Source organism: Nerophis ophidion, linkage group LG19 (genome assembly GCF_033978795.1).
Source record: "Nerophis ophidion isolate RoL-2023_Sa linkage group LG19, RoL_Noph_v1.0, whole genome shotgun sequence".
Taxonomy (NCBI): Eukaryota; Metazoa; Chordata; class Actinopteri; order Syngnathiformes; family Syngnathidae; genus Nerophis; species Nerophis ophidion.
This window is the reverse complement of record NC_084629.1, coordinates 8,307,473-8,320,495: the sequence shown is the minus strand read 5'-3', so window position 1 is coordinate 8,320,495 and position 13,023 is coordinate 8,307,473. Positions and strand designations below refer to the sequence as shown.

The 13,023-nt window shown below is 41.3% G+C and overlaps 1 protein-coding gene across 7 annotated transcripts in view; it reads left to right on the top strand.

Annotated features, from left to right (window-relative positions):
- LOC133537918 (rho GTPase-activating protein 6-like) overlaps positions 1-13,023 on the top strand; it is a 115,035-nt gene that overhangs the window by 45,153 nt on the left and 56,859 nt on the right. For 2 of the 7 annotated variants that reach the window (XR_009802891.1, XM_061879077.1), the window contains exons 9-13: positions 5,497-5,676; positions 7,631-7,728; positions 7,815-8,047; positions 9,912-9,986; positions 11,833-12,053. Coding sequence is in view for 6 of the 7 variants with exons in the window: in XM_061879077.1 (XP_061735061.1) it covers positions 5,497-5,676; positions 7,631-7,728; positions 7,815-8,047; positions 9,912-9,986; positions 11,833-12,053 (807 nt within the window). In the remaining variant the exon portion in view is untranslated. Of the gene's footprint in view, positions 1-5,496; positions 5,677-7,630; positions 7,729-7,814; positions 8,048-9,911; positions 9,987-11,832; positions 12,607-13,023 lie in introns of those variants that run through there. The other 5 variants (XM_061879078.1, XM_061879073.1, XM_061879075.1 and 2 more) reach the window with 5 other exon arrangements.

Below are 13,023 nucleotides of genomic sequence, written 5' to 3'. Positions count from 1 at the left end.
TTTTACTTCTTTAACTCTTTTTTTTTTCAACCAAAAATTAGGGGGTACTTGAATTAAAAAATGTTCACAGGGGGTACATCACTGAAAAAAGGCTGAGAAACAGTTTAGTGACAGCGTTCCATGATTAATATTCATAAAAAACAACATTTTTAATAATTGACAGTAATATAAGCACATCTGTTTGGGGAGTCATAGTGTAACGATCTGGAATTGACCCTTTGTGTGGTGTTGGAGTTATCCGACTTTTTGTGTGGCCATAAATGCATCACGGGCGAAGTGCCTTGACTGCGTGCATTGGAGCAAGTAAGAGAGACAGAACGGCTGCTGTCGATATGACAGATGACAAAGAGTTGGTTTAAGCCTGCTTTGTACGGCAGACAATGACCAGTTTTGCGAGATAGACATTTTTTTTTACTATGTTTCTGTTGTGGTTATGGCCGACAAACAGTTTTGTGTAATGGATGGAATTTCTGCGCTCTTTAAAGCGTCTCGACAGACTTAATAATTTAACAGTGTTGACGGATATTGTTTTCTCTCTTGTGGCAGCTTGCCGTCACCTGTTATTCACAGTTCCATTGCAAAATCATACAGAACAAATTGTTATCTGTTTATTTTGTTTATAGTTCAGATGAGATTTGACTCTGTGCGCAGAGGGCTTGTGAGCAATGCGCAGGCGCGCACCTTAGAGGGAACGTTGGTGGTGACCCAACCCACCGTGTGCAGCTGAGATAGGCTCCAGCACCCCCTGACCCCGAAAGGGACAAGCGGTAGAAAAAGGATGGATGTATATTTATATTCAATAAAAACAATTTTTTAATTTCCAAACGTTACCGATATTGGAGCATTGATAATTTGCCGATACTGATATTAAGTCAATGCAAATCATAGCAGTGTTTCCCACAGGTCAGGCCTCTATTTGTGGTGGTGTGGTCCGGCGGCGGCGATGACCAAGAAGAACGCGGAGTTGGAATATAATTACGTCACTTTATGCACATATTTATATACATATGTGTTAAATATTTATATAATATGTAACTACAAGCTCCATTCACAGACAGAGTACCATTTCTTTTATGAGCGGTCGAGGGAGTCAAAAGCCGAAAAAAAAATAAATAGTAATATTATTTATTTATTTTTATTTTTTATTTTTATTTTTAGATACAACAGTGATATCCTAGGATATCATTGAATAAGAATATTGATATCTGGTTAATTTAATTTGATTAAGTGAATTACCCAGTGAATAATGGAAGGTAGGAGGAACACAAACCCATTTACAGATGTATGCTATCTTTAAGTTGAATTGGAGTGGTAATTTGTTCTTTGGAGACAAATAATGGCCACAAAAAGTGAAGCTAATTACACTGTAAGTTAAATGATGCTCGTACGTTTTTTTACCGGATACTTTCTAATACATTTCTGCCCTGGAGACTTTGTATGTGTATTTGTTTATATTGACAAATGCGGTGTTTTAGACTGCAATATTGTTGAATTAAGGACATTTATGTCTAGCTTGTGTGCTTAGCTGTTGTGTATTTGCCATCTCCTCGTAGCCTAAGCCTAGCATGTATACCCTGCGTAAATGACTTGACTAAAACACAAAAAAAGACCAAACTTGTGTGCTTATTGGAGAATATTTAGATGTTAATGGGCAACTGAGATAGGCTCCAACAACCCCGAAAGGGACAAGCTGTAGAAAATGGATGGATGGATGGCATTCCAGCTTTGCACAAGGAATGTTTGTATCGGAGCTTCTTTCTAAGATTGTTGGTAACAGTCGTTATAACTAGATACTTATTGTTTTGCTGGTATTAAACCAATATCAGTATTGGATCGGGACATACCTAGTAAGAGAGAGAACAGATTTATTCCGTATGTGTCCGAAAAAGTGACTTGTGATAGTGTGGCAATATGGACACAGGGCACAATGATTGGAATATTGACATTTATTATTAAATATTATTCAAATGCATGGTAAAAAAGGGCCTCTCTCCCTAAAATGTGTCATCCCAGGTTATATCCTGATACCATACTTGCCAGCCTTAAAACCTCCGATTTCGGGAGGTGGGGGGTGGGGTGTTGTTGGGGGTGTGGTTAAGAGGGGAGGAGTATATTTACAGCTATCCATCCATCCATCTATTTTCTACCACGTATTCCCTTTGGGGTCGCGGGGGGCGCTGGTGCCCATCTCAGCTACAATCGGGCGGAAGGCGGGGTACACCCTGGACAAGTCGCCACCTTATCGCAGTATGTGTAGAAATCTTTATTTATAATTGAATTACTTGTTTATATTTCAACAAGTTGTTAGTTATTTTTATATATTGTATATACGATTGTATATACGGCGGATACTGCCCTCCAAAATAGTTTCTCTCGTTTTGAGGAAATAACATTAGAGGAATTGTTACGTGTAAATGGAATAAAACAAACATGTTTACTTGACCCACTTCCTGGGAAACTGATCAAGGAGCTCTTTGTATTATTAGGTCCATCAGTGCTAAATATTATAAACTTATCACTTTCCTCGGGCACTGTTCCCCTAGCATTCAAAAAAGCGGTTATTCATCCTCTTCTTAAAAGACCTAACCTCGATCCTGACCTCATGGTGAACTACCGACCGGTGTCTCACCTTCCCTTTATTTCAAAAATCCTCGAAAAAATTGTTACGGAGCAGTTAAATGAACACTTAGCGTCTAACAATCTATGTGAAACCTTTCAATCCAGTTTCAGGGCAAATCACTCCACGGAGACAGCCCTCGCAAAAATGACTAATGATCTATTGCTAACGATGGATTCTGATGCGTCATCTATGTTGCTGCTCCTCGATCTTAGCGCTGCTTTCGATACCGTCGATCATAATATTTTATTAGAACGTATCAAAACACGAATTGGTATGTCAGACTTAGCCCTGTCTTGGTTTAACTCTTATCTTACTGATAGGATGCAGTGTGTCTCCCATAACAATGTGACCTCGGACTACGTTAAGGTCCAGGGTTCGGTCCTTGGCCCTGCACTCTTCAGCATCTACATGCTGCCGCTAGGTGACATCATACGCAAATACGGTGTTAGCTTTCACTGTTATGCTGATGACACCCAACTCTACATGCCCCTAAAGCTGACCAACACGCCGGATTGTAGTCAGCTGGAGGCGTGTCTTAATGAAATTAAACAATGGATGTCCGCTAACTTTTTGCAACTCAACGCCAAAAAAACGGAAATGCTGATTATCGGTCCTCCTAGACACCAAACTCTATTTAATAATACAACTCTAACATTTGACAACCAAACAATTAAACAAGGCGACACGGTAAAGAATCTGGGTATTATCTTCGACTCAACTCTCTCCTTTGAGCCACACATTAAAAGCGTTACTAAAACGGCCTTCTTTCATCTCCGTAATATCGCTAAAATTCGCTCCATTCTGTCCACTAAAGACGCTGAGATCATTATCCATGCGTTTGTTACGTCTCGCCTCGATTACTGTAACGTATTATTTTTGGGTCTCCCCATGTCTAGCATTAAAAGATTACAGTTGGTACAAAATGCGGCTGCTAGACTTTTGACAAGAACAAGAAAGTTTGATCACATTACGCCTGTACTGGCTCACCTGCACTGGCTTCCTGTGCACTTAAGATGTGACTTTAAGGTTTTACTACTTACGTATAAAATACTACACGGTCTAGCTCCATCCTATCTTGCCGATTGTATTGTACCATATGTCCCGGCAAGAAATCTGCGTTCAAAGGACTCCGGCTTATTAGTGATTCCCAAAGCCCAAAAAAAGTCTGCGGGCTATAGAGCTTTTTCATTTCGGGCTCCAGTACTCTGGAATGCCCTCCCGGTAACAGTTCGAGATGCCACCTCAGTAGAAGTCTCACCTTAAAACTCATTTGTATACTCTAGCCTTTAAATAGACTCCCTTTTTAGACCAGTTGATCTGTCGTTTCTTTTCTTTTTCTTCTATGTCCCACTCTCCTTTGTGGAGGGGGTCCGGTCCGATCCGGTGGCCATGTACTGCTTGCCTGTGTATCGGCTGGGGACATCTCTGCACTGCTGATCACCCTCCGCTTGGGATGGTTTCCTGCTGGCTCCGCTGTGAACGGGACTCTTGCTGCTGTGTTGGATCCGCTTTGGACTGGACTCTCGCGACTGTGTTGGATCCATTATGGATCGAACTTTCACAGTATCATGTTAGACCCGCTCGACATCCATTGCTTTCCTCCTCTCCAAGGTTCTCATAGTCATCATTGTCACCGACGTCCCACTGGGTGTGAGTTTTCCTTGCCCTTATGTGGGCCTACCGAGGATGTCGTAGTGGTTTGTGCAGCCCTTTGAGACACTAGTGATTTAGGGCTATATAAGTAAACATTGATTGATTGATTGATTGATATCTTTTTTTCCAAATAGTTCAAAAAAGACCACTACAAATGAGCAATATTTATACAATTTAATAAATCAGAAACTGATGACATAGTGCTGTATTTTACTTCTTTATCTTTTTTTATTCACCCAAAAATGCTTTGCTCTGTTTAGGGGGTACTTGAATTAAAAAATGTTCACTGAAAAAAGGTTGAGAACCACTGCTCTAAATGCCGTAATGTTATTGTCATTTATGCATGTACTGTAGATGGCAGTATTGTCCTGTTTAAGAGTGTCACAACATTGCTGTGTACGGCAGACAAACTGCTTTACGGTAGACGAAAACGTGACGGCTGTTGTTGTGTGTTGTTTCCGCGCTGGGAGGACCTTAATGAGACTGCCTAACAATAAACCCACATAAGAAACCAAGAATTCGCCCTCGATCATTCTACAGTTATAACGTCATTGGGCAGGCACTCTGTTTATATTGTGGGAAAGCGGACGTGAAAACAAGCTGTCGACACATCACTCGGGTCCGCATGGATTTCGGGAGATTTTCGGGAGAAAATTTGTCCCGGGAGGTTTTCGGGAGAGGCACTGAATTTCGTGAGTCTCCTAGAAAAGCCGTGAGGGTTTGCAAGTATGGCTGATACTCCCTGCAGCTGAGTAAACAAACACTCCTGGTTACAATACATGGACATTACAGTAACTGGACATTAAGGTGTATTTTTTGTATTTAGTGTAGTCATTGCAGTGGTATAAAGCTCAACAGTGTCATGGTGGGACATGTGTCTAATATTTAGGTGACCTTATTAAGTAAAATGAAAAGGGCATAAGAAAAGTGTGCGTCGGCTTATTACCCTACAAAAAGGTCGTTGTCAACCCCCCCAGTGATTAGTGATACATTAAAGGTGGCAGAGCGGTGCACAGTACCTACAATGTTTGTAATTAACCTCTCTATGTAAGATGTCAGAGTGAAGTGTTTGAATAGAAGATCTTGGTTGGTTCATTTTTTTTTTTGCAGCAGTCCGTGACTAAGGAGCATTTTAGCAAGCACAAACCTGAACTAGTGAATACATAATGTTTAAATGCACTGGAATAAAGCTTAGTAAAACATTGTTTTTGATTTTTGTTCAGAAACCAGGAAACAAGATGACCTCATTAAATTTAGCCACCATCCTTGGGCCCAACCTCTTGCACAAGCAAAAAAACCCAGACAAAGAGTTTGCGGTCCAGAGTCTAGCCCGCGCCGAGGAGAGCAGCGCCATCATCAGAGTAGTCCAAACCATGATTGATGCATGTGAATCTCTGTTTTTGGTAAGTCCTCCTCACCATAAACTGTTTACTATCATGAGAGTGGAATGTTTTACTGTAGCGCAGAGAAGCCTAATAAACTGTAAACATTAACTTTATGAGTTTTCGCAAGTGCGCTTTTATGGTTGTGGATAAACAAAGCAGTACCTTACGGCAGCAATTTAATCCTGAACTGTTTTTAAACTTTAAACAGGAATTGCATTGCAAATAAGAAAACCTGCTGCAAAGACATGCTATTATTACTTGTTTAAAAATACAAACCCCGTTTCCATATGAGTTGGGAAATTGTGTTGGATGTAAACGGAATACAATTATTTGCAAATCCAGCTACAAAGGCATATTTGATGTTCAAACTGATAAACATTTTTTTTCTTTAGAAATTTATGACAGCAACACGTGACAAAGATGTTGGGAAAGGTGGCAATAAATACTGATAAAGTTAAGGAATGCTCATCAAACCCTTATTTGGAACATCCCACAGGTGTGCAGGCTAGTTGGGAACAGGTGAGTGCCATGATTGGGTATAAAAACAGCTTCCCAAAAAATGCTCAGTCTTTCACAAGAAAGGATGGGGCGAGGTACACCCCTTGTCCACAACTGCGTGAGCAAATAGTCAAACAGTTTAAGAACAACGTTTCTCAAAGTGCAATTGCAAGAAATTTAGGGATTTCAACATCTACGTTCGATAATATCATCAAAAGGTTCAGAGAATCTGGAGAAATCACTCCACGTAAGCGGCATGGCAGGAAAACAATATTGAATGACCGTGACCTTCGATTCCTCAGACGGCGCTGTATCAAAAACCGACATTAATCTCTAAAGGATATCACCACATGGCTGAGGAACCACTTCAGAAAACCACTGTCACTAAATACAGTTCGTTGCTACATCTGTAAGTGCAAGTTAAAGCTCTACTATGCAAAGCGAAAGCCATTTATCAACAACATCCAAAATCACCACTGTTTTCTCTAGGCCCGAGATCATCTAAGATGAACTGATGCAAAGTGGAAAAGTGTTCTGTGGTCTGACGAGTCCACATTTCAAATTGTTTTTGGAAATATTCGACATTGTGCCATCCGGACCAAAGGGGAAGCGAACCATCCAGATACAAAGTTCAAAACCCAGCATTTGTGATGATATGGGGTTGCATTTGTGCCCAAGGCATGGGTAACTTACACATCTGTGAAGGCACCATTAATGCTGAAAGGTACATACAGGTTTTGGAACATCTGCTGCCATCTAAGCGCCATCTTTTTCATGGTCGCCCCTGCTTATTTCAGCAAGACAATGCCAAGCCACATTCAGCACGTAATACAATCGCGTGGCTTCGTAAAAAAAGAGTGCAGGTATTTTACTGGCCCGCCTGCAGTCAGACCTGTCTTCCATCGAAAATGTGTAATAAAGCGCAAAATACGACAGCGGAGACCTAGGACTGTTGAACGTGTTAAGCTCCACATAAAACAAGTATGGGAAAGAATTCCACTTTCAAAGCTTCAACAATTAGTTTCGTCAGTTCCCAAACGTTTATTGAGTGTTGTTAAAAGAAAAGGTGATGCAACACAGTGGTGAACATGCCCTTTCCCAACTACTTTGGCACGTGTTGCAGCCATGAAATTCTAAGTTAATTATTATTTGCAAAAAAAATAAATAGTGTATGAGTTTGAACATCAAATATTGTCTTTGTAGTGCATTCAATTGAATGTGGTTGAAAATGATTTGCAAATCATTGTATTCCATTTATATTTACATCTAATACAATTTCCCAACTCATATAGAAACAGGGTTGGTAGATTATCAATTATATAACTTCTACAATATGCAACTACTGGACTGAGACCATAAATTGGGATGTTGTACTGGGGCCCAAAGCACAGGAGAACTTTGTAATGTCTATGACTAACAGAAAGCATATACACTTTTTGTACAGTACAAAATATAACACAACATAAACCTCCAGGTTCCTGCTGACCTCCAGAATGAGGTTCTGCTGAGTCTGCTAGAAACAGATCCTGACGTTGTAGATTACTTACTGCGGCGGAAAGAGACTCCATACTGGTGAGTGTTGAAAAGTAGTCTGAGCTAATCATTGACACACCTCCACCTATCAACCATCTTACACACTAATGGTTTGTATCCATTAGCGTCTCAGGTGTGGTTGGACCATGTGCGCCCACGTTGATGGAAAGGTGCTCCTCGAACGAGTCCATGTCCAGCGGAGAGGCGTCTCCCTATGAAAACAGCTCTCCAGTCCTGTATGAGCGGCCTCTGCTGGAGGGCGATGGGACACTCTCAAACGGCGGCACCAAAACTGCTTCTGAGCTCAGTAGTGGGTCAGCGGACGCAACTAGAGGCACACCGCCCACCTTTACAATCGGTAAATGCTTCATTGTAAGCTCTGAAATGGAAATAGATGTTCATTGAAAGCAAAACAGCAGCTCTCATTAGGCTCTGACACATTTGTAACTGAGATTAATGGTGTTGTCACCAAAAGCCTGCTTCATTTAGAGTTACTGTGCTCCCGTCGTGCCGTGAAGTAAACTGTAATTATACCCTTTTGTAAAGTAATTAAAGGCTTACTGAAATGATCCATCCATCCATTTTCTACCAGCTTATTCCCTTTCGGGGTCGCGGGGGGCGCTGGCGCCTATCTCAGCTACAATCGGGCGGAAGGCGGGGTACACCCTGGACAGGTCGCCACCTCATCGCAGGGCCAACACAGAAAGACAGACAACATTCACACTCACATTCACACACTAGGGCCAATTTAGTGTTGCCAATCAACCTATCCCAGGTGCATGTTTTTGGAAGTGGGAGGAAGCCGGAGTACCCGGAGGGAACCCACGCATTCACGGGGAGGACATGCAAACTCCACACAGAAAGATCCCCAGCCTGGATTTGAACCCAGGACTGCAGGACCTTTGTATTGTGAGGCAGACGCACTAACCCCTCTGCCACCGTGAAGCCCTGAAATGAGATTTTCTTATTTAAACGGGGATACCAGGTCCATTCTATGTGTCATACTTGATCATTTCGCAATATTGCCATATTTTTGCTGAAAGGATTTAGTATAGAACATCGACGATAAAGTTCGCAACTTTTGGTGCTGATAAAAAAAGCCTCGCCTTTAGACCTCGCAGACGATGGCGTCACAAGGGTGAGAGCTCCTCACGTCCTCACATTGTTTTTAATGGGAGCCACCAGCAGCAAGAGCTATTCGGACCGAGAAAACCATCAATCAATCAATGTTTATTTATATAGCCCCAAATCACAAATGTCTCAAAGGACTGCACAAATCATTACGACTACAACATCCTGGGAAGAACCCACAAAACGACAATTTCCCCATTAATTTGAGCAAGGATAAAAGTTTTGTGGATGATGATATTGATAGCGAAGGACTAGAAAAAATAAAAAAATAAAATAAAGTAAGCGACAGCTCCGGCCGGTGGAAGTGTGAGCGTTTCAGATGTAATTAGACACATTTACTAGGATAATTCTGGAAATCCCTTATCTGCTTATTGTTTTAATAGTGTTTTAGTGAGATTTTAAAGATTGTAAAAGATTGTAAAGACATACCTCGAGGTCGGATGGCTGCGGTGAACGCGCAGTGTCTCAGAGAGAAGCCGAGGAGCCAAGCTCACAGCTGCCTTTTAAACAGCTACTGCAGGAGGACGAATAATCCAATGATGTCTCCGGTAAAATATATATTCACAATTTTCCCATCCAAAAACATGCTGGTTGACGTAGAGAAACATGTTTGCTTGACTGCTCTGTGTTAAAAACAAAGAAACACTGGCTGTGTCTCCGTGCTAAAGACAGCTGCAATACAACGCTTTCCACCAACAGCAGTGTTCTTTATAGTCTCCATTATTAATTGGACAAATTGCAAAAGATTCAGCAACACGGATATCCAAATTACTGTGTAATTAATTATGCGATGAAAAGAGAAGACTTTTAGTCGTAAGTGGTGCTGAGCTAATATTTCCCGACAGTCCGTGACGTCACGCGCACAGCGTCATCATTCCGCGACGTTTTCAACAAGAAACTCGCAGGAAATTGAAAATTGCAATATAGTACACTAAACCAGCCGTATTGGCATGTGTTGCAATGTTAATATTTCATCATTGATATATAAACTATCAAACTGTGTGGTCGGTAGTAGTGGGTTTCAGTAGGCCTGTAAAGGGCACAGTAGAATTATTAATTTTCGTCCGATAATTTCCTCTTTTCTGTGTTAGAGGAGGCCTTAGAAGACGATGAGTTCTGGGACACCTGGCATCAATTCTTCAGCAAGAACGACATTGATCTCAAAGGTAATGTATGAATAAGGTTTTAATGTCCCAAAATTATCAGATTGATTTGAATATAGGACTGTGTGTCAAAAAAGCGTCTCCCTTGTATCTGGAGATTTATGCATGCAAACCAACTGTTGGTAACAAACAACTTTTTCTTCCTGGCACTCACACAAACACACCCGAGGCCTTATGTGAAGGTTGCTGTGCACAAAAAAGAGGTGTTAAATGTGTGTAAATAACTTTCACCATGAATGCTGGTATTTATAGAAAAAAATGTATTATGCACTAGGGGTGTAACGATACACTAAAACTTCAGTTCGGTACGTACCTCGGTTTAGAGGTACGGTTCGGTTCATTTTCGGTACAGTCAGAAAACAGCAAAATATACATTTTTTGGTTATTTATTTACCAAATTTGTAAACGATGGCTTTATCCTTTTAACACTGGGAACACTATAATAATCCTGCCCACGTTAATCAACATTTAACTGCCTCAAATTGTTGCTCGGATTAAATAAAATGACAAAACTTTTCTTCTACACATAAAAAGTGCAACAATAAATAGTTTCAAGTCAACTCATCATGCTTAATTTATTACAGCATTTAGGAAGCCTGTAGTGGATTTTTATTATGTAAATGCTTTATTTTTGTCAACATGTGATAGCAGGGACCCTGCCATTCAAAGCTTTAATGTCCGTAAAACACAAACACACACACCGCAAAATGAGCTAACGTTACGCTAAAAGCTAATTAGCCTTCACCTCAAGCCAGAACTGCGAGCGAGCTGAGCTGCAGTTTAAGTTTCTAGAAGGTCAACAGGCTCAAAGTGATGTTAGTTGTAGTTGACTGGGAGGTGCTCACCTGCAAAATACCTATCTGCTCGACGCTGAAGCATTTACTACATGCGCTCTGAATACGCACTGCTGATAGGCTGTTATCGCTCTGAATACGCACTGCTGATAGGCTGTTATCGCTCTGAATACGCACTGCTGATTGTGTGTTACCGCTATATATGTAACCAATCAGATGGTTGCGTGGGTGGGACAATGCTGGGTGCTGAGACAGAGGCAGAAGAAGCAAAGCAGCTTGTTAAGACTTTAGATTAGAAACTCGTTCGGTACACCCCCGTACCGAACCTAAACCCCCATTGGAATTGGATTGTATTGTTATGGTATTGCTGTGTATTGTTTTGTTTAATTGATAAAAAAAAAAAAAAAAAAAAAAACTGATTTTTTTAAAATGAAAATCGATTCTGAATCGCACAACGTGAGAATCGCGATTCAAATTCGAATCAATTTTTTTTCCCACACCCCTATTCCCTACCTCTGCTTTAGATACTTGCTATGAAACATTTCCAGTTCTATAATCTCTTGTCAAAGTATCCGATCAGGGCTCAAAATCGGATCAGATCAAGGGCCAAAAATGTTGACCCGGAACATCCCTAACTTAAAAATGCTAATTTTTCACAATAACACTGGCTAAGTCCCTACATTCACGTGAACACATGACAACACCTCATCTTCCAGGCTAAAACATATTTTCAGGTGAAAAACAGTCTTGTTTGAGCGCTTGTTTGCATGTATAAATCTATACACCCTGAATATAAGACGTTTTATCTATTTTTTTCTGGGAACAATTACAATGTTGTATTCATAGCAACACATTGTATTTAAAATGGTAATTTATTAGAGGTTTTATGATGGTTGCAGTTTGACCCTGGAACAGATTATTTCTATTTTGGTGTGCCCCGTGATCAGATTGTGTTTGGCCTTAAGATTTCTACTCAAAATGCATTCATAATGAAAGTACAAATAATGTAGAAGATCCGGTGCAACCTTCAAATACCCAATGCTGCTCTCTTCCAGGCTGCCTTGAAGATGCCTCTGAATGGAAGTCATTTGGATCACTGAAGGGGCTGAACGGTCGCCAAGGTAACAACAAGCTCCCCATCAGACCTACAACGCAGATCTCATTGGATGCATTAGAATGCAGGCCACACCTCCCGGTGACTCGCAGTAGACGCGGTGGCGACGACAGCCCTGGCGACCAAATGGAACCGAGGCAACCAGAACCATCGTTACATCAGGTACCCATCAGCCAATCGGGAGCCGTCAGCTCGGACAACGTGGCGGGCAGGACAGGACGCCCTGTTGATGGGGATTGTTTGTTTCGACCTGTCAGGAAGATGCACGTCTCTCATTCCGCGCCATCTTTCATCACTGATCAGTCTGACGCACAAACACAGAACACAACCCCGAGAAGTGGACCAGAACAGGCCTCTAGGAACGCAAAGAGTCCGACGGACAAGTGTCACATATGGCAGATTTTGTCCAAAAACAATGGAGACGCGCTTCCCGAAACACTGGTGTGACACGACTTTCTGATGAGATGCTGGGAAGTAGCAGCACTACAGGATATTGTCAAGACTCTTGTACTATGTGTTCATATACAGTGGGGCAAAAAAGTATTTAGTCAGCCACCGGATGTGCAAGTTCTCCCACTTAAAATGATGACAGAGGTCTGTAATTTTCATCATAGGTACACTTCAACTGTGAGAGACAGAATGCGAAAAAAAAAAAAATCCAGGAATTCACATTGTAGGATTAGTAAATTATGGCGGAAAATAAGTATTTGGTCAACCATTCAAAGCTCTCACTGATGGAAGGAGTTTTGGGCTCAAAATCTCTCGATAAATGGCCCCATTCATTCTTTCCTTAACACGAATCAATCGTCCTGTCCCCTTAGCAGAAAAACAGCCCCAAAGCATGATGTTCCCACCCCCATGCTTAACAGTAGGTAAGGTGTTCTTGGGATGCAACTCAGTATTCTTCTTCCTCCAAACACGACGAGTTGAGTTTATACCAAACAGTTCTATTTTGGTTTCATCTGACCACATGACATTCTCCCAATCCTCTGCTGTATCATCCATGTATCCATTTTGGTATAAACTCAACTCTTTGTGTTTGGAGGAAGAAGAATACTGAGTTGCATCCCAAGAACACCATACCTACTGTGAAGCATGGGGGTGGGAACATCATGCTTTGGGGCTGTTTTTC